Genomic DNA, 19,786 nt, shown 5'->3' with positions numbered 1-19,786 from the left:
GGCTTTAGTGTATATTTTACTTTAAAAAAATTAATAAATATCCTTATAATATTTAACCAAAAAAATATTCTACAATATTTTAATATTTCAAACCACCAAATTAGTATTGTTTCATGTAATTCTTTTAAATTTGTATTTATAAATAAAATATTCCCTATAAATTTTCTCATTAAATTGAAATTGATCATTAATTAAAAATAATTTTTTTATTTTAATTTAACAAAAATTTATTCTTAAATTAAACAAATTTTTGTTTGGCATTTTTTTTTTAAATAAAATAAATCTCAAGAATTTGAAATACAATTGAACAAAAATTTTTCTACTTAAGGATAAAATTAACATTTTTTTAAAATTAAATAAAACTATTTAAGACAAGATAAATCTATTAAGTAAATATTTGAAGCAATTTATTTAATTTACACTATAATTGTATTTAATCAAAGATATATAATGGGGATTTATTTTTAAAAGCATGAAGAAGTTTACTTATTTATAATCTTTTTATCTAATTACTTCATTTTTTTCTTCTAAAAGGTAAAATGATTTTTATAAATTTAATGATTTTGCCCAGAAAAAATACAATAAAAAACAGAATATTGTTTTATTTTTTTTAATTTGAAAAAGTTTATTTTCAAATAATTTATCAATTTATTGATATTTATGAAATAAATAAAACTATTTTTTGAATTAATTAATTAAAATAGCATAGAAAATAACTCTATTTATTACCAAATGTTGTTTTGTTTTATCTAATTCTTTGACTTTTAATCCAAAAAAATTTTAAAAATAAATTTTTTATCGATTTATTAATAATTTAGTATAAAATCGACATTTTAATTAAATATATATTTTTTTACAATTCACAAAAAAAAAAAAAGAGTATTTAGATTGTCACGGTTTGTTAAAAGCGGTTATATACCTTTATTCTAGATATTCTTTACACTTTTTTAGGATGATAATTATCTAACTTAAGCAAGGTCTATCCACTGATTTATTAGATTTAAAAATTTATTAAAATTAACTTGATTGAAAAAAAATATGATAATTTATTTACATTTATAGCTTTTATTATCATCCTTATCTTTTTCTAATTTGCTGGCATTTAAACAGAGAAGTGCGAGTTTAAGTATAATTTTAGTTATTTTTTCAGGTCCTTTGTGTTTACAAACATATTCTTCTGGCAAAAAGGATTCCCATTTTTGTTCCTTGAACTTCTATTCAATAAAAGAGTATTTTGACTTTTTGAATTTGAAGGGAAATTCGTCAAAAAAGAGTTCACACATCATGACACCAAGTGAAAAGATATCACTTTAGTAATTGATTTGCAGCTTAGAACTTAGCGCCTCAGGAGGACAATAAGGCATAGTTTTAGCTGGTTTAAATTTTATATCAGGATTTACCTCTTTTGGAGTTTTCATTTTCCATGGTATTTTTTCCAGATGAGCAATGTTTGCTTCTTTAATTCTTTCATCCCAATCACATAAATATTTATTCTCACATATTTCGTAATGATAACACTCACCAAAATCAGTAATTTTAATTTAATGTTTATTTGAAACCTAATTTATTAAATTAATATTGTAATATTCTCAAAAATAAAAAACTAATTTCGTCAATTTTTTATAAAAACTTTTGCATATTTTAATCTTTATGATTTTTTATATTTAAATGTAAATAAATTATCTTTGGATTTTATTTTAAAATTTATGTATTTATTTTATCATGTTCTATTTTTGATTAATCTCTTTTTTAATTTCCTCATATGTTTTTTGTGAGTAATATATTTAAGAAAAAAAATAATTTAAAAGGTACCAAAATATTAGCTGGTTTGATATCTAAATGATAGAAACCTCTATCATTTAAAAATTTAAGACCCGAGCTGAATTAGTACATTAACTCAATTTTAGAAATAAGGGATGAAGTGTTAGAAAAGTTTCTTTTAAATGTATCAAGATCTTTATTTTTGTAGAATTCTATGATGAGATAACTAGAATATTCAGCTTATTTCGAATAAAAATATTTAGCAATATAAGGGCATTCGTAATCTTCAAGAAGTTTACTATAAAATATTAAAAAGTAATTAGTTAGTTAGTTAGTTAGTTAATTTTTTGAATAAAAATAATAAATCAATTTACAGGATATCTATTTCATGCTAAACTCTATTACGATCGCTTGAATTAAAATCTATATTTTTTTTCAATACATATTACTTAGTATGTTCTTTAACCCCTTCTTCTTCTCTGATACTTTAAGAGTTTGATATATTTGATGAATTTTATATATCTGTAATGCTGCTCTGTGAGTTAGAAGAATTTTAAATTGAAGATAGCTATTAACGTTAGCTTTAATTTGTTGCTTAAGAAACATAAATATTATTATTGTTTGAGGTCAAAATTGTTTAATTTCTTGTATTTTGATCAGTATTTGAAGGATTTTGTAAACTTGATGATTGTGTATGTAAACTTTATGAGTAATTTTAATTTTAGTGGCTCATTGTAATACTCTAAACATTTTAATCCATTCCACTAACTTTTAATTTAAAGTTTTTTTAAATTTTGAATGAATATTAGTAATAAATTTTTACACACAATATCAGCTTTAAAGATTGTACCAAAACCTCCTGAACCAATATTTTCTTTATTTTTAATTTTCCTATTTTATGGTGAAGAAAATGATTTGAATTAAATAATCAAGAAAGATTTAATAAATAAATAAATTTTATTTTTTAGTTTTTTCATGAATTTATTTATTTTCATTAAAATTTAAAACTAAAAAGAATAAGATCTATTTATTTTAATAATCAAGCATAAAGAAAAATAGCTGAAAAAGTTACTTGATATTAATTTCCTAGAGAATCTTGGTTTTTAAACCTTATTCAACTGTTTGTGCAGGGTTTTAAAATGCTGATGTATCACTGATTTCTTCAACATAAATTTTGTTGGTGTTAACTGTTTCTTCTATTGTCTCGTGAATTTAGTCCAAGGCATCAAAGAGTTTTTAACTTTCTTAAGCTCCTTATCTTTCTAATATATCAAAATATTCGCGTTCTAATTCATCACATAAGTAAAGTATTTTAGCAATATTTATATTCAGCTAAGGTAAATGAGCTTCTATGTTCCTTTGAAGCAATGTGATTATCCTTTTCTAAGATAAATCCTCATTTAAATTTTCTTTTATCAGTGTATCTACTGTTATTTCAGCAATTTATTTGTACTTTTTTGTTTTTAGAGAAATCTAATGTGTTTAATACTATTCCATCATTTCATCAAAAGTGAATTCATCAAAAAATATATGCTGCTTGAATCTTATCTATATTAATTTTATAGATAAATTAATAAATAATTAAGTATCTTCTTTTAATTAGTTTATTGATTTGAATTCGCTAAAAACGTGAAAAATATAAAAAATGCGAATACACTTTTAAAAATAAATAGCGTATAATTTAATAATAGGTATTTATTACTCCACCTCTATTGTTAATGCAGTAGACACCAACATCTGTATTTTAATTTAATTTATTTATTCCTCTCATAATTAGCAATCTCTAAGCCTTAGATTCTATAAAATACTACTATCCATTTTCTCTGCTAATAACGTAAGACAATCTGATTGCTTTGCCATTTAAATCAATAATTATCTCAATCAAATACTTTATTGTATCATTAAACCTATTTTTTAATTCAAAACAATTATTGAATGTTTACTTTTAACTTTTTTTCATTTTACTAACCAACCATTGATACTACTTTTAATTGATTATTTTTCAATTTACAAGAAATGGGGCTATATGTTGAGAAATTTATTCTAAGAAGCTTTTGTATATCATCAAATAATGCTTCTTATTAAAGTGATTTAAAGTTGCGTTCTTTTTAATTTGTTTTAAAAGAAGTTAATGGTGTTTCTAAAAAAAAAGGAACGTCTTTTATACTCATAAATATTATTTTTATTTCAATAGTTTTTCAAACAATTTCTACGTGTATTTATACTAATACTAAATAACAAAAAAGGTAAAAAATAAAAGGGTTTTATTTTATTACTTTTTTTTTATATTTATCCTACCCTATCCCTTCAAACAAATAACTCATAATAATGAAATTTTAATAAGTAATTCAAATAAAACAAATATTTAAATAAATAAATAATTAATTTATTTAATTCTGTTAAATAATTAATATATATCAAATATAAACTTTAGAAATATGCAAAACACCACCATAATTACTAAATGCTAAGAAAGATTCTAGAGTGTAACTATTTATTTGTGCATTATTATTACTCTTTTCAGATGTTTTAATTTGAAGTGAGATGATATTACTTTGAGATAAATTTATTGAAGTGACATATGATTAATTTTAGAAATTCTATTTATATTAAATAAAAATTAAGTAAATAAAATACTTTTCAATAAATGTTTACTTAAAATTCTTTCTAAATTTTTTGTTTAGAGTTCTTTTATTTTTTATTTGTTTCTTCTACATCCATTTCTTCGTCTAATTCTTTCCCATTACCCTCTTCATCATTTTATTTGCTTAAGAAAAAGGAGTTTAAATCACTTAATTACAAAGCATAATGCCTTTTTGAATCATTTTAGCCTAAAAATGAACCACTGCATATTTCAAACCCTTCACATTCTGGTGATTTCTTTTTAACTTTTTTAACACTGATTCTTCTATTTTATTCTGTAAAATTTGAAAATATTTTCCCACTTTCGTTAGAGCTAAAAACATACGAAGAAAAAAAACCACTAGCAGACGTCTATTCATTAATTAATTAAATAATAAATAAAGATGTTAGAATATTTTAATAAAATATTTAATTTACTGTGACGACAAAGTCTTAATTAATTTTTTACAACTATCTTGCTTCTGCATAGTTATTAAGTTCTATGTTTTTAGAATTTGAGGTAGAAAAAAAAGATAGTATCAACTAAGAGAACTGCTATTTATCACGATTAACTAGTAAATATTTTCCTCCGATATCCCATTCAATACTTTTACAGCTTTTCTGTTTAAATTAAAATATGAGAAAAATCAGAAAAATTATCAAAATTATTAAGAAATTTTTGAATGAATAAATAAATAAAAGCTATCAAAAATATTTTATTTTTAAAATGAGATTTCTATTTTTTGAAAAATTTAATTCAATATAAATGGTGAATTAAATTTTTTAATATTTTATTATATTTTATGATTAGAGCTGATATTATTAATTAACAAAAGAGAAAAGTCATTAATTTAAAAAAAATTCTTTTAGAATATAAATTGAAATTGAAAAAATGGAATATTTTCAAATTTTTTTAAAGAGTTTTAAATTAAAATTCTAAGAAAATAAAGTATTTTCTATACCAATTTGAATTATTAATTATTTTAAGGGTGGGGTAAGTAAGGTTAATTATTTAGAATCTAATTTGAAAATAGAAAATTTAATATAAGTATCCTATTAAATATATCTTAGCTCCAAAAATAAAGCAGATTTTCTACTATTTTTACTAATTAAACCAAAAATAAAAAAAAATTTAAATTACTAAGCATGACTCGTAAATAAACACAGGGAATGGAGAATCGTATACGTCAAATATTTTTACTAATCCATCATACCCACATGAAGCAAAAATTATTTGTTCTTATTGATTGCTTTATGGGTAGAATTTAACATCTAAAACCTATCCTATGTGAGCATTATTATAATATTAAGCTATTTTAAATGAACTATTTTAAATTTCTATAAAATAAATATTTCCAACTTAATCTCCAGCTATGAGATAATTACAGTTTTCATTGTTTAGCCAATCAAAACATGATAAAATCACATCTTGACTTATAGTTATTTTCATTAAAGGAGACTGCTTTTAAGCTTGTCTAAAAAGGAGACTTTAATTATTTTACCCACTTATAGCTTTGTTGTTTTTTATTTGCGAGACACAACTATTTTCATTGTTTGAAAAGTCAAAAGAATAAAAATAAATAGATCCATTTGAAGTTAAAACAGAATAAGAGGTTTTTGAATTTTAACTAAATTTTGGCATCCATTTGATAGAAAGTGGAGTACCTTAAACAGCTATATTTCTTATTAGAACAGGTTCTTTGAAAGTATTTGAAAGCTTATCGTAAGGTATTTTATAAATTAATATACACCCATCACAGTCATATTTTTAACCTACTCTATGACATCCAAGAAGGTTGTATGCCTCCATTGTACGAAATATTTCAAGTTTTTCTTTATCTTAGCTAACTTCACTTATATTTATCCCTACCGCCAAATACTAATCCTTCCACTCACTTTCTATGTTTGTATAGCTCCATGAAACACAAGTAATAGGAAATCCAATGTTCATCAAAAAGAACCTCCAATCATCACCTTTTTGTGATAAAAATAAATATTAAAAATTTTTTCAAATAAAAAATGAAGTTCAAAACAAACGGTCTATTCATTTATTATTCAATATATGATTCATTATATAATGTATGATTGTTAAAAAGGTGATCTGTAAAAATTTATTTTTAATATTTAGAATAATCAATCACATCAGAATAGTAGGGGAGATTTTATTATTCTAACATCTATTTCTAAAATAATTATTAAATACCTTATTTTTATTGCTATTCTTCCTATTTAATTGAATTACTCTGTTTTAACTTTTCATTGTTGCCCTTTAAAAACTGTGTAATTTTGCTTTGAGCTCCTTGCTATTCTTTCTAGTCATCTTAATCCTTTTACTATTACTACTGGGGTTGATTAAAAATGCAAAAGTGACCAAATTATGGAATATCCACTGTTTCTTGCTTGTTGTTAAAATTCATGTCCACCTTTAAATCGTACTTATTATTCTTAGGTATCTCTAAAATATTGCTTTCTTCATTTTTCTTTTATCCTTAAATATTTTAGTCTAATTTTTCTTGTACTTTTGATTCTTCTTTTTTTATCTTTTTTGATGGCTTTGAACCCTTCAAGCTACTTTCTTCAAATGAGTCTTAGTTCCTTATTTTCTACTCCTCTTCCTAGTATGTAAATAAAGAACCTTTCGGCTCTTTAAACATTTATTTTAAGTTTTCTTGATCAATATTAAACTCATCCTATTTCATATTAACAAAAATGTCTTAACAAACAAGTAAAAAATAATTTTATAATATTACCAAAGATAATGCATTTTTTTTAATTTGCTAAATAGGTAACTGATCTTTCTTTTTAATCTTTACTTTTTTATTTCCTTGACTACTCTCTATAAAAGCTTTTAGAACTTCGAATGTGTTTGAAGACTTTTCTTTTTTATCCTTTTACTTTTTTTCAAGAGTTTGTACTGACATTTTATGCTCAAAGGAGCAATGAGGGCAAACTTTCTAATGGATATAAATTAATTGAGAGCAACTTTCATTTTTACATCTTTTAAATCCTCTTTTACCTTTCTGTGCCATTTAGGAAGTTTCTTAATTATTTGATTATTGTTATTACTACTCTGAGTCTTCTGAGTTATCTTATTCTTCCTTTTTTTATTAATTTAAAGGCTTACGTCCTCTTTTTTTCTTAATTACTTCTTCTTTTTATTCCTACTGTTCTTCTCCTTCATTATTTTCATCTTAATTTTTACCCTCTTTTTCATCCAAATCTTCTTTTTTTATCTTTGCAGGTCTTCCTCTCTTTCCTTAAACTTTATTCCCAGTAAGCTAGCTTTGAGATTTTTTTTAAATCTCTAATTTATTTCTACCTTATTTTTTATTAGCCTTTTCTCCATCACTTTCATCAAACTCCTCTTCATCAGAGTCAATCTCTTCTTTTTTAATTTAACTTTTTTTTGCTTTAGATTCTATTTATTTTTAGTGATTAAAGGATTCCTCTTTATCTTCTATATCATCATAATCTTCTTCTTCATCATCGTCATCTTCTGCTACATCGGCTTCAACTTTAAAATATTTTAGAAGTCAAAATATTTAAATATTTTATAGCCTTAATATTTTAAATAATAACCTTCAAAATCTTCATCTTCTTCGCTATATTCTTTAGAAGATTTTTTTTTTCTACCTCTTGTTGACTTTTGTGCTACTTTAGTTTCTACTTTTACTTTTTTATTTTTTTTAGCATCATTATCGCTTTCGTTATCAGCTGCTTATTCTGAGCTGCTATCTTCAATGATGACTTTTCTAGACTTAACTTTAGAGCTTCTTAAGCTAACCATTATGAAAAAAATATTGAACGATTTGAATTTATTTGAATCTTTTTGATAAAAACTCTATAAATCTGTAAGATATTTTAAACTACTTTATAAATAAATATATTTCAATAATTTTTAATATAAACTATGGATAGATTAAATAAATAGAATATAAGAAAAAAAAATAAATCAAGTATATAAAGTAAAGATATTTTTCAATCAAAAAATAATAATGTCAAATAAACAACTTTGCAAATAATCTATTTTTAACTTATTATTAGAATTATATGGCATCTTACTTATAATTTGCTTATCAAATTTTATTTTATTATTTTAAAAAGATTTTAAATAAAAATTTAAATTAAGAAAAATATAAAATAATTTATATTTACTAAATAATTATTTTTTATTTCAATAGTTTAGAAAACAAAAAAATGTGGATTTAAGTTTTAAAATAAATTTAAATCCTTTATTTTTATATGATAAAACTTAAATTTTTAATTAAAATTCACAAAAAAATGAAATATTTACTCAATTTTCAAAAATAATTTCTTTAAACTTAAATTCTTAAATAAATTTTACATTTCAATTAAATAATTGATATTTTTTTAATTAAATTTTTAGATCTTTATCTAATGTTTTATATTTTAATTATTTTTCTATTTTAACATTTTTTATTTTTATTTAATCATAAACTCCTATTAGTTTTTTAAAGCATTTTTAATTATTTTATGATAGATTGCTAAAAAAATGTTTTTGAAAATTTTTAAATGTTAAATTAAATTAATTAATTAAGACTTGAATTTTAAATAATTAGTAATGAATCTCCAATAGATTGAAATATTAAAAAAATATAATTTTTTAATGTGAATAGTAAAATAAAATTGGCCATCATTTAACTTCAAATGTCTTTATACAATCTAAATACTTTGATTTATGTATTTTTGAAAATTTAATAAATCCTATTTATTTAGATATAATCAAATCACTCTTTTTTCGAAAAAAATTTAGTAATATGTAAAATAATGAAAAGAAATTTATAAATAAATACAGGAAGGTACAGTCATTATTCACTTAATTTGCCTAAGTTTATTTATTTAAAAATACTTTTAAAAATTATATAAAAAAATTTAACAATTTTTATTAAATAAATTATAATATTTATTTTAAATAGATTTGTTTGAGATAATTGTATCTTTAGCTTTTGTGTAACAGAGCCCAATTTTGAAAAACTAATTACTCAAAGCAAATTTATAAATGTTTGTAAATAAAGTATTTTTGAAATATTTATTTACAATCCAAACAAAATAAAACAAAGATGGATCACTTTTATTATGAAATAGAAATGAATAAAATTAAAAAAATTAAATATCTTCTAAAATGCGTAATTAACTTCATAAAGAAAAAATCCACATAAAAAGCAAGCAAACAGAGTAAGATATTTATTAAAATTAAAAAAGATTTTAAAGTAGGTATATTTGTTAAAATTAAACTAAAGAAAAAGAAAGAAAGAAAAAATAATGCTCAGATAAACTATTAATATTATTGAACAATAAAAGGCAATGAGAATGATGATCTTGCCTAGATTGGTTGTGAGCAACAATAACATTACTTAGTAAAAACAAAAGGCAACTAATCCTTTATAAAATAGCTAATCTTAATCTGCTGCAGCCATTCCTAAATTTGATTGGAATCCTGTTAAATATAATTTCAATTTTGAATTACTTCAAAATGAATATGCAAACTACTGCAAACAATACAATATAGTTAATAAATTTGATAAATAAAGTAAATAAGAAAGTAGCAAGCCTGTTGAAGCTCAAGCTGATTAATTATACCTTTAAACAGTTGTATTCAATCCTACTCTCAGTTTTAGCTCTTTCCCAACAATAGCTGAATCTGAGGATATTATTTTTGAAATGTAAAATAAGCGCTCCAAACAAGCTAAGAAGAAAAGAAGTAAAAGAAAAAATGGTGGACACTAATCTATCAGATGTTGATTCATTTATTTATCTATTTAATTGATGGTATCTATTCTAAGGAAATAATTAAAAATGTTGTATGAAATTCGCTTACATTCATTCAACAATCAAACAAAACACAACAGCAAACAAAAAAATTTGCAATACCAAATAATGCACTCATATAAATATATTAATGATTTAATTTGAAAGAGAAGATTGATATGAAAAAGCAATAAAACTATCATTGTATCATTGTTTTTATATTCTTCTTCTTTGTATATAAATAGTTAATATGTTATAATCATGTAAGTTAGTTCGTTCAAGCACCTAAAATCATTTAAAATAAAATGTATTTTCTCACTTTATTTTTGAAAGATATGAATTAATCATATGAAAAAATTCATTAATTATTTGCCACAGACAGATATTGCAAAATCTAATTTTAATTATTAAATGCAAAATTATCATTTCAATCAAATTTGATATTATAAATTAAGGAGCAAATAAATTATTAACTGTTTAAATTATTTCTATTAATAAGCCTAAAAAAAGTTATATATTTAAACATATTTAAATTTTATTTTATTTTTTTCTATTTGATTAATTAGTTAATTTTTATTTCTGTATTTCAATTTTGAAAACTTATTTATTTTTTTTTCAGTTATCACTATCTATTCTAGCCTGAATGTTATCCATACCTACGAGAATCTTTGCATTTTTCTTTTTAATAAGTGATGTATAATAAATGTAGTCATTGAGTTCATCATCATCTAAGTCTAAATTATTTTACTAAAATAAAAATTATATATTTTTTCACAACTTTATTTTTAATCAATTTAAATCTTAAAAAAGTCTTTATGCCAAATATTTTAATTGTTTTTACTAAATAATTTTTATAATTTAATTATTTTGAAATATTTCACTATAAAAATATTGAAAAATAAAATTCATTTATTCAAAAATAAAATTCTAATACATTTGCTGCATCTGAGAAGGAGTCAATTTCTGCTTCTAATACATACTAGTTAGCCTTTGCCTTTGTTAATATCATGAAATATTAATAAAAACTAAAACAATTTATGGTGAAATACTTCAGAGTTTTTAAGGATTTAATATGATTCTGATTGGGCTTCAGCATTTAATGTTTTGATTTCTTTTTCTGTTTCGGATCTTAAAACTTCTATTTCTTTCAATATCCTTGTAGCTTCTTGTTCAAATTATTTAGTTCTTTTATTTTACATTTCAATCTATTTTGATTAAGTATTATATTTAAATATTCTATTTTTGATAGAACAAAAAAGATATATTTTAATTATTTCAAAATTAAAATCTTATTTGTAATAAATTAAATCTCCTTACCTGTGTATTTACAATTGACATTTCATATGAGTCAGGTAAATCGATTCTAAGTAGTTAAAAAAATACACATTTTGCATGAGCTTTTTTCAATTCTATTGTTAATTCATTTTTCATAGCCTATGTTACATTATTTCTTTTTGTCCAATATTCATTAGCTTCGAAAGTACTGGCTATTTGCACTATTGTATCTCTTGCTATACGGATAAATGTTCTTTCATATTCTAAATTATTCATACTATAAAGTTGAGGAATCTCTTCCCTATTTTTTTAAAATTTAAGTTTAAGCAATTCTATTTCTACTTCTAATCAATCAGTTTTTTATAATCAAAATAAGATAATTTAAAAATAATTTTTATTTACTTAATCAATTAAAATTCGAAGGATAAAAATAGTTCTAAACTTAAACCTTCTGCTGTTCTTGTTTTTAGGGGAGGATTTGCATTGGCTGAATCAGAGAATTCAATTGTAAGTAAATTTGATGGAAAATAAATAAAATAATATGTAGGCCAAACCCAATGTCTCCCTGCACCATAAACAGACTTTTGAGAGCAAGCTTTACTTATTGAATTACAAAGTAGCCCATAGTGAACAACTTCAACTGTATCCCAAGATATAAATAATATAATTACAAATAAAACAACTGCAAATATTGAGCAGCATTGTGTGATTTATTTCCTTTACTGATCTGGGATATGCATTTATATCTTAAACTTCTTCTATTTATAAATATTTTAATATCTATTTATCTATGTATTGAGTTTGATTTACTTTAACAAAAATTGTTTGATAAATTCTTAATTAATAAATGTTCCTCAATTAATACCATCACAAAGATTTTATTTTTTTCTATAGTGAACAAAATATATTCTTATCAACAATATTTTAAAATATATTTAAAAATATAATATATTAATTTAATTAGCTTTAATCTAATAAAATTCAAATTCCCTGAATTAGATTTTCTAAAAATGTTTATATATTTTAATGTTTCAGAAATTAAAATTTATAAGATGTATTCAATTTTAAAATTTTTAGCAGACTTTAACCAAAGAATTTGCTAGATAAAAAATATTTAATAAACTATGTATTTATTTTAAAAATTACATTATAACATAAGTTATTTATATTTATATGTAAAATATTTAATTCTATTGAAAACACTATCTTTAGTAACAAATTTCCTGAAAATCAAAGGATTGTCCTTTTAAATGCTGTTAGCTGAGTTAATGTTATCTTAAATTCAGTTTAATTTTTTTTACTTCTTAATTCAAATATCGATTTTAGTTTTAAATATTACTAATCTTTTTGTTTTGAAAATATGATTAAAAAATGTATAGTAGTATAAAGGCGATAAAGGAAAAGATTAATTAGTAAATCTGCAGAATAAATTAAAATATTTGAGGTTTTAAAACTTTTGCACAATTGCTCCAAAATTAATTATATTCTCTTGTGTTAATCCATTACGATCGAAATTGAGAGTCAAAGAATTTATTTTTAGACACCTCAGTAAGCTCATTCCAAAATTTATTATTCCTTCATGTCCAATCAAATTGGATTGAAGATTGATATTCAAATAAGAGATGCTTTGGCACTTTTCTAAGCTTAATCCAAATTTATTTATTCCTTCATCTCTAAGATCATTATTCTAAAGATTGATAGTCAATGAAGTAATGTTTTGAAGAGCTTCTAAGCTCATTCCAATACTTTTTGCTCCTTCTGGTCCAAGTTTATTATCAGCAAGATTAAGATACAAACAAGCGACGTTTTAACAATTTTCAAGGTTAATATCTATATTTCTTGCCCTTTCTGGTCCAAGTTTAGTATCATAAAGACCAAGACATAAAGAAGTAATGTGTTTACACTTTTATAAGATAAACTCAATTAAATTTACATTTTCTAGTGATATATTTTGAATAATCAAATTTGTAAAGTCTTGACACTTTTCTATAATCATCCCAATATCCTTTACAGCTTATTCTTTGAATTATTTATATGCTAATAAACTCTTAAAATCCATTTCTATTATTTCATAATTTCTTACTATTTTAATATCTTTATCTTCAGACATTTTATACTTTGTAATTTATTTTGACAGTTTAAGCTTTTTTAAAGAGCTCTCATTAACAAAAAATGTATTTAGATTTTATATTAGAATATTTAGCATAAGTCTTATATCTTTATTTGATTCAAGCATTTTAGAAAGTATTTTGTTTATAAATTCAATGTTTGAAGATTACTACAGAAAAGGCAATACATTCAATAATGTTTAATTTTTCAAATTCTACAACTCAATATTATTAAGGCTTCTTTAGATATATACTTCAGTTAATATTATTCCTATTGAAAATAAATTATCACTTGTTGGTTCTGGTTCATATTAAGATAGCACTTCTGTAGATTAATTTATAGAATTAATTTTAAGGAAATCAGATATTTTTTTAAAGAAAGTGTTTTTTGTTGTTTTAAGTTATTGATAATTAGCTATAAAAAATTAATTTTTAGATTTGCTAAAAAAGATGCTGTCATGTTTTATATCGTGGTAAATTATACCCTTTTCCTAATGTAAATTTAAACAATTTAACAACTAATAAGTCAACGCTATGATTTATTCAAAGTTAAATCTATTGAGCTCAATTATTTAAGTTAAATTACAATCAACAAACTCTGTAATAATTGTTGTCAATCCTTATTATGTATGCTCTATTTTTTCAATTATAGACAAGATATTATTTTCATTTTAAAGATATTAGAGAGCCTTAATTATTTTTTCGAATTCATTTTAATCAACATCTTTTTAATCATAGATGCTTTAAAAACTATGACATGCAAATAATTCTTAAAAATCTTTAGAGCATACAATAGCAACTTGATATAAATCTTGTTTGTATATTATTTGTTATTAAATATAATTAGAATTATATACAGGATTATCAAAATTAAACCTTACTTATTTTTAGCCCATTTTTAAAATTGAAATAAAGGACTTAAATGATAAAATTGAGATTTTTAATTTATTAAATTATTAAAATTCTATGAAATTTTTTGATATTTTATTGTTTTTAAATTATTTTATTTTTACTTTATTTATTTTTTTTTAATTTTTCAATTAAAATATACGAATAAAAAATGTCTATTTATTTAAAAGAAACACATATATTGTCATGAATATAAAACATTTAAATTAATTCTTATATTTCAATCATTTTAGCTTATGTTATTAATAAAATTTACAAATAAATATCTAAAAATTTTAAATAAGTAATTATTAAAATTATTTTTAAAGTTTTAAAGATCTATCTACTTTAAATGGTTTGATAAAAGTCACTTTATAATAGAAATCTTAATTTTTTTTTTTGATTTTGCTAATTATTTTAAAATAAACTTTATTAAATCTTTATTTTAAATTTAGAGATATTAATTTTTATCTTTTTATAACTTTAAGATATATTTTATCTCTTTAACTTATTTTATTATATATATAATAGTTTTAAACAAAGTATTTATATAAGATAAATTGTATTAATTGAGGCTCGATAACACCATTTAGCATTTTAAGATTTCATTAAATTCATATTTTTGGTTTAATAATTTTTCACAAGATTCTCAGAATTCTTATTTTGAAAATTTTAAATCATCAAAATCCATTTGTATTTTTTACTTAAAATGTTAAAATAAATAATTTTAATCAATTTTATTTTGATAACCAACAAAAGAATAAGTAAAATTAAATATATTTTATTTATTATTAAGATAATTAATATTTTAGGAAATTAAATTTTTTTGTAATTTTTCAAATTTTTCAAAATAATTTAACCTTTTTACTTCATTCATCAAAATCAATTTTAAAATATATTTTATTAAATATTTTCTAAAATTAAATATAAGTTTGCTTGTCTTATAAATAGAAAAATAAGTTGATACAATTTTTTAATTTATATCAATTAATTTTTTTTTTGAATGGAGAAAATACCTTTCTAAAAAAACTAAGAGACCATTTAAAATGATTGAATGTATTTAGTTTAATTAAATTTAATAATTTTTAGAAAGGTATTTTCCTTCTATAAATAAAAAAATGAATAAAATCTTATTTTAAAAATTGTATCAATTTATTTTTTAAATTTTCTCAGTCAAAAAAAATGTTATTTCACATTTGAAAATACAGCAATTTTTTTATTAAATATTTTTTAAGCAAAAGCATGAATATGAATTCAATCTACTCTAATTTTCATTGAGATAATTTATCTAGTATTAATAAATATAGATGAGTTATTTAAAATAAACTTAGTATTTTTATAACTTGGATATTAAACTGAATATTTAAGCAATTTTCAGATATTTATGATTTGTGTATATCTATCTATTTTAATACTTAGATAAAATTTAGATTTTAACAAGAAACCTTTTCTAATTTAAAAATAAAAAAATCACATAATTTTATAGAAAATAAGTTATAACGGTGTTATTTCAAATATTACTAAATTATAGTAGAATATCAAAATCTAAATGCTTTTATTTGATAATAAATTTTCTACTTAGAGTAAATTAATTATTATAAAAACACAGAGTATTTCTAAAAATACAAAATTATGGTCTGGTTTGATTTTTTGATATTTAAATTAGTAAATTTTAGATTTTAACATATAAGTTTAAGGAACCTAATAAATATATATTGTTTTAATGAATCACGTAAGCTTATTTCAAAAAAAAACCTTCTGGTAATCACTTAAAAGCATAACATTAATTTAATATGTCAGCTAAATGATTACGTAATACTTTTTTTAATTCAAATAATTTTCAAATTACTTACAAACACTTATATCAAATCGAGTGTAAATTTTATTAATGTAAATAGAATTCTGTATATATATGGGTTTATTTTGTTTGTTTACATGTAAAATGTGTATTTCATGTAAATTTAAAAAAAATTTTAATATTTGAAAAAAAATATATTAGCAATCTATTTAAATAAATAAACTCAAGTTTTATCAATTTGTGTGCAATAAAACCTGCTTAACTTAGTAAATCAGATATTGAATATTATGAAGTAGATTTAATTATTCATCCAGTGGAAAATTAAACTGCTATCAATTTTTAGTTATCATCAACAGCTGTTATATCTAATTATTTAAGGAAGAAGTCTCGACAATAAATATGACATACACTTGGTAATATTAAATTTTAAGTGCTTGTAAATGGACAGAATAAATTGAAAAATAATTAGAAAAAATTTTTTGTTTGTTAAAGAAATAAATAAATAAATAAATGCATGTTTAAATAAAATTAAGAAAGCGAAAATAATTAGACTGAGTTATCTAATTACAAAGCATTAATTCATTAATAATTAGTTTTTTTTAACAAATTAAGAATATTATTTTTGACGTGTGTGAGGAGCGATAAAGAGAAATAGAAAGATGGAATGATTGAAAGCGATAGGTTTGATAAATTTCATAATTAATAAATTAATCAAATAAATAATAAAGAAAAAAGAGGATCTATCTATCTATTATAATTTCTGCATTAATTAATTTCTTCCTTTCTTCCTTAGTTGCTTAGTGAAAATAATAATAAATTTCTGAGAAGAAAAAATTGAATTTAACTTTTTAAAATAAACACAAATAATAATTATTAAGTAAATAAATCATTCTATTACAGAAAAAGAATATCTTGCTTAGTTTTTCGTTTAGAATAAATATCTGATTAATAAACTAAATAAAAAAGATAAATTAATTATTCATTCATTCAATTAATTTAATAATTAGTAACAAAGAAATTGATTGATTGATTGAATTTATAAACAGAAACAATTGATTAATATCAAGCCAAATAAAAAATTAATAATAATAAAAAACAAAAAATCAAAAAAAAGAATATTATTAATTTGAAAATAGTATTAAGCTGAACATTCTCAAAATACTTCTTCCATTATTTTCATTTTCTCAATATTCATCTACTATTTACTTGGTTACTTATTATACTAGCATTCTTATTCAACAGAATCATATTTTATCAATAAATCAGAATAGTACATTGTTCATAGTTATTTTCAAATTGAAACAATAAATATATCTCAAATATCATCCATATCACTCATTAAACTCTGTCAACTGACTCTTATTCATACTAATCAAGAACTTTTTCATTATAAAATGCAAATAATCAAGAATTACTAGTCTAAAAATACTTAGAGAAGAAGCTTCATCGTAAAGAAGAGATTCGCAGCACTTCTTTTCGGGTTAATGATCTCATACCTCTATTTACCTCGAGATTTCTTTGGTACTCTCCATTAAGAGACCCATATGGAGTTCGAGGACTATGTTCGCTATTACAAATATCCCATCCAACGTCATGAAGTCGCTACTCCAGATGGATACATATTAACTGTTTTCAGAATTCAAGCTAAGTATTAAAAAGAGTTTAAATAAGGTCTACCTGTAGTTTACCTTCAGCACGGTCTATTGGATTCCAGTGATTCATTCATAGTCAACTAAGAAAGTAAAGCTCCTGCTTTCATGCTGGCTAATCGCGGGTATGATGTTTGGCTCGGAAATTTCAGAGGAAACAAACATTCTCGCAGCCATGTCATTCTTAATCCTGAATCTCCCAATAAGGAAGAAGTGCGTCGCTTCTGGAATTTCTCTTTTCATGAAATGGGCGTTATTGATATTCCTTCTATATTTGAATATATCCATAACTTCACTGATCGTAAAATAAACTTTATAGGCCATTCTTAAGGATCTATGTCTATGTTTGTAGCTCTTACTGAAGAGCATCCCGTAGTCAAAGCTTACATTAATTAGTTCATAGCTTTAGGACCTATTGCTTATATCTAGCATGTTACTTCTATACCTCTTTAACTCTATAATTTTGCACGCTAATTTATTGATTTAACATAACTTCTTTACAAAATTGAATTTTACGAATTCATTCCTTCTACTTGGTTTACCACTGAGGTTGTTTCCCGCTTTTGCAATGTCTTCCCTCTTGCTTGCTCTTACGCTTACGGTTTAGTAGGATCAATCGACCCTATGCTAGACTAAAATGACCGCTACGATGTTATTTCTGCACACATACCCTCAGGAACTTCTCTCAAAAATATGATGCATTTTCATCAACTTATTTCTACTTACGAATTCAAAAGATTTGACTATGGCCCTGAAAAGAATATGAAATACTATGGATAAAAGACTGCTCCTTTCTATGACCTTAGCAAAATAAATATTCCTGTTGCTCTTTTCTTAGGCACAGAAGATAGATTAGCTGTCAAAGAAGATGTTCTAAGATTAAAGAGAGAACTATCTAACGCTTCGGAGCTTTATTTCTAAGAAATCCACTCTGGACATACTTCTTTCATGTGGGGCAAAGATATGAGTTATTTCGAAGAAGTTTTTAATTTACTTGAAACTCATGATTTTCATGATCTGAATTACTACACATAAAGTACTAAATTGACATCTGCATCTTAAAAAAATATCACTAACTCATCATTAACAATTGAAAATTAATGAATGAATGAAGAATCTTGAGAAATTATCTAAAAATTGATAAAAATCCTCATTTTGAAAAGTAGAAAATTTACTAATTTGTAAAAGAGTAAAATTAATTGAAAGATATAAAATTATCTCTCTATTACATTTTATCTGTTTTCCTGATCAGATTAGTAAATTTGATGACATATAAAACAAAAATACTGCTCATATACCTAATCAACTAATATAATTTCAGTACATTAAATCTATTTCAACTAATTTTAAATATTTTAATTTAATAAATAACAATAAGTTCTAAATCAAATTTATAAAAGTACCTAAATACATTCATACATATATCATGAATTTCAAAATATCTGTCACCCTCATTTAAAAACTTTCATTCAGAAGAGTTGTAGAATGTCGGGTATTGAATTTTATAGGGTGGTGACAAATATTTTGAAACATATGATATACATACATACCTACTTTTTGTTTATTACGTATTAAATTTTATTTTATCAATTCAAATAAATTTGCTTTCAAACTGATATAGTTAGTATTACCATCTAGACTAAAATAAAATTAAACACAAAATTAGTCTACATCCAAAATTAAAAAAGTAAATTATGAGTTTACGTTTATTTCTTGTTAAATCAGTTAGTTACTTGATTTACTTATTTATTATTTTGTAACCAAATTCAATCTGCCTTATTTTAACTCATTTAAATTCTTAATTTAATTTCATCGATAAAGATAATTAACTAAATTTGTACATAGGCTAGATATCTAAGTTGAATAAATAATTTTGCAAAAAATTGAATAAATCGTCACAAAAATCAGCATTTTGA

The 19,786-nt window shown here is 22.0% G+C and overlaps 6 protein-coding genes across 6 annotated transcripts; 2 read left to right on the top strand and 4 right to left on the bottom strand. All coding sequences in view use genetic code 6, as the record gives it.

Moving 5' to 3' along the window:
• Positions 1–891: 891 nt before the first annotated feature.
• Positions 892–3,932, bottom strand: TTHERM_00569510 (kinase domain protein; the record flags this gene model as incomplete). Its single annotated transcript, XM_001027655.2, has 8 exons — positions 892–986; positions 1,055–1,559; positions 1,813–2,059; positions 2,136–2,529; positions 2,585–2,652; positions 2,834–3,309; positions 3,464–3,668; positions 3,727–3,932. The coding sequence occupies 8 exons, from the start codon at positions 3,930–3,932 to the stop codon at positions 892–894; spliced, it is 2,196 nt and encodes a 731-aa protein (XP_001027655.2).
• A 246-nt stretch (positions 3,933–4,178) lies between these two features.
• Positions 4,179–8,170, bottom strand: TTHERM_00569520 (AT hook motif protein; the record flags this gene model as incomplete). The annotated part of the gene is made up of 7 exons (XM_001027656.3): positions 4,179–4,361; positions 4,417–4,755; positions 4,822–5,004; positions 5,525–6,357; positions 6,587–7,073; positions 7,134–7,897; positions 7,963–8,170. The coding sequence occupies 7 exons, from the start codon at positions 8,168–8,170 to the stop codon at positions 4,179–4,181; spliced, it is 2,997 nt and encodes a 998-aa protein (XP_001027656.2).
• Positions 8,171–9,555: 1,385 nt separating this feature from the next.
• TTHERM_00569530 (hypothetical protein) lies at positions 9,556–10,146 on the top strand (the record flags this gene model as incomplete). The annotated part of the gene is made up of 1 exon (XM_001027657.4): positions 9,556–10,146. The coding sequence occupies exon 1, from the start codon at positions 9,667–9,669 to the stop codon at positions 10,144–10,146; it is 480 nt and encodes a 159-aa protein (XP_001027657.3). The 5' UTR covers positions 9,556–9,666.
• A 621-nt stretch (positions 10,147–10,767) lies between these two features.
• Positions 10,768–12,167, bottom strand: TTHERM_000569529 (SPFH domain/band 7 family protein; the record flags this gene model as incomplete). The annotated part of the gene is made up of 5 exons (XM_012799774.1): positions 10,768–10,899; positions 11,087–11,146; positions 11,202–11,357; positions 11,470–11,728; positions 11,830–12,167. The coding sequence occupies 5 exons, from the start codon at positions 12,165–12,167 to the stop codon at positions 10,768–10,770; spliced, it is 945 nt and encodes a 314-aa protein (XP_012655228.1).
• Positions 12,168–12,646: 479 nt separating this feature from the next.
• Positions 12,647–14,363, bottom strand: TTHERM_000569528 (kinase domain protein). Its single transcript, XM_012799773.1, has one exon. It carries the CDS (start codon positions 13,661–13,663, stop codon positions 12,737–12,739), a length of 927 nt encoding a protein of 308 aa, XP_012655227.1. The 5' UTR covers positions 13,664–14,363; the 3' UTR covers positions 12,647–12,736.
• A 3,252-nt stretch (positions 14,364–17,615) lies between these two features.
• Positions 17,616–18,974, top strand: TTHERM_00570540 (ab-hydrolase associated lipase region protein; the record flags this gene model as incomplete). Its single annotated transcript, XM_001027659.1, has 1 exon — positions 17,616–18,974. The coding sequence occupies one exon, from the start codon at positions 17,616–17,618 to the stop codon at positions 18,972–18,974; it is 1,359 nt and encodes a 452-aa protein (XP_001027659.1).
• Between the last annotated feature and the right edge of the window lie 812 nt (positions 18,975–19,786).

The sequence above is a fragment of the Tetrahymena thermophila genome (assembly GCF_000189635.1).
Source record: "Tetrahymena thermophila SB210 genomic scaffold scf_8254431, whole genome shotgun sequence".
Taxonomy (NCBI): domain Eukaryota; phylum Ciliophora; class Oligohymenophorea; order Hymenostomatida; family Tetrahymenidae; genus Tetrahymena; species Tetrahymena thermophila.
Note: the sequence above shows the minus strand (reverse complement) of the source record. Positions and strands in the feature narration are given on the sequence as shown.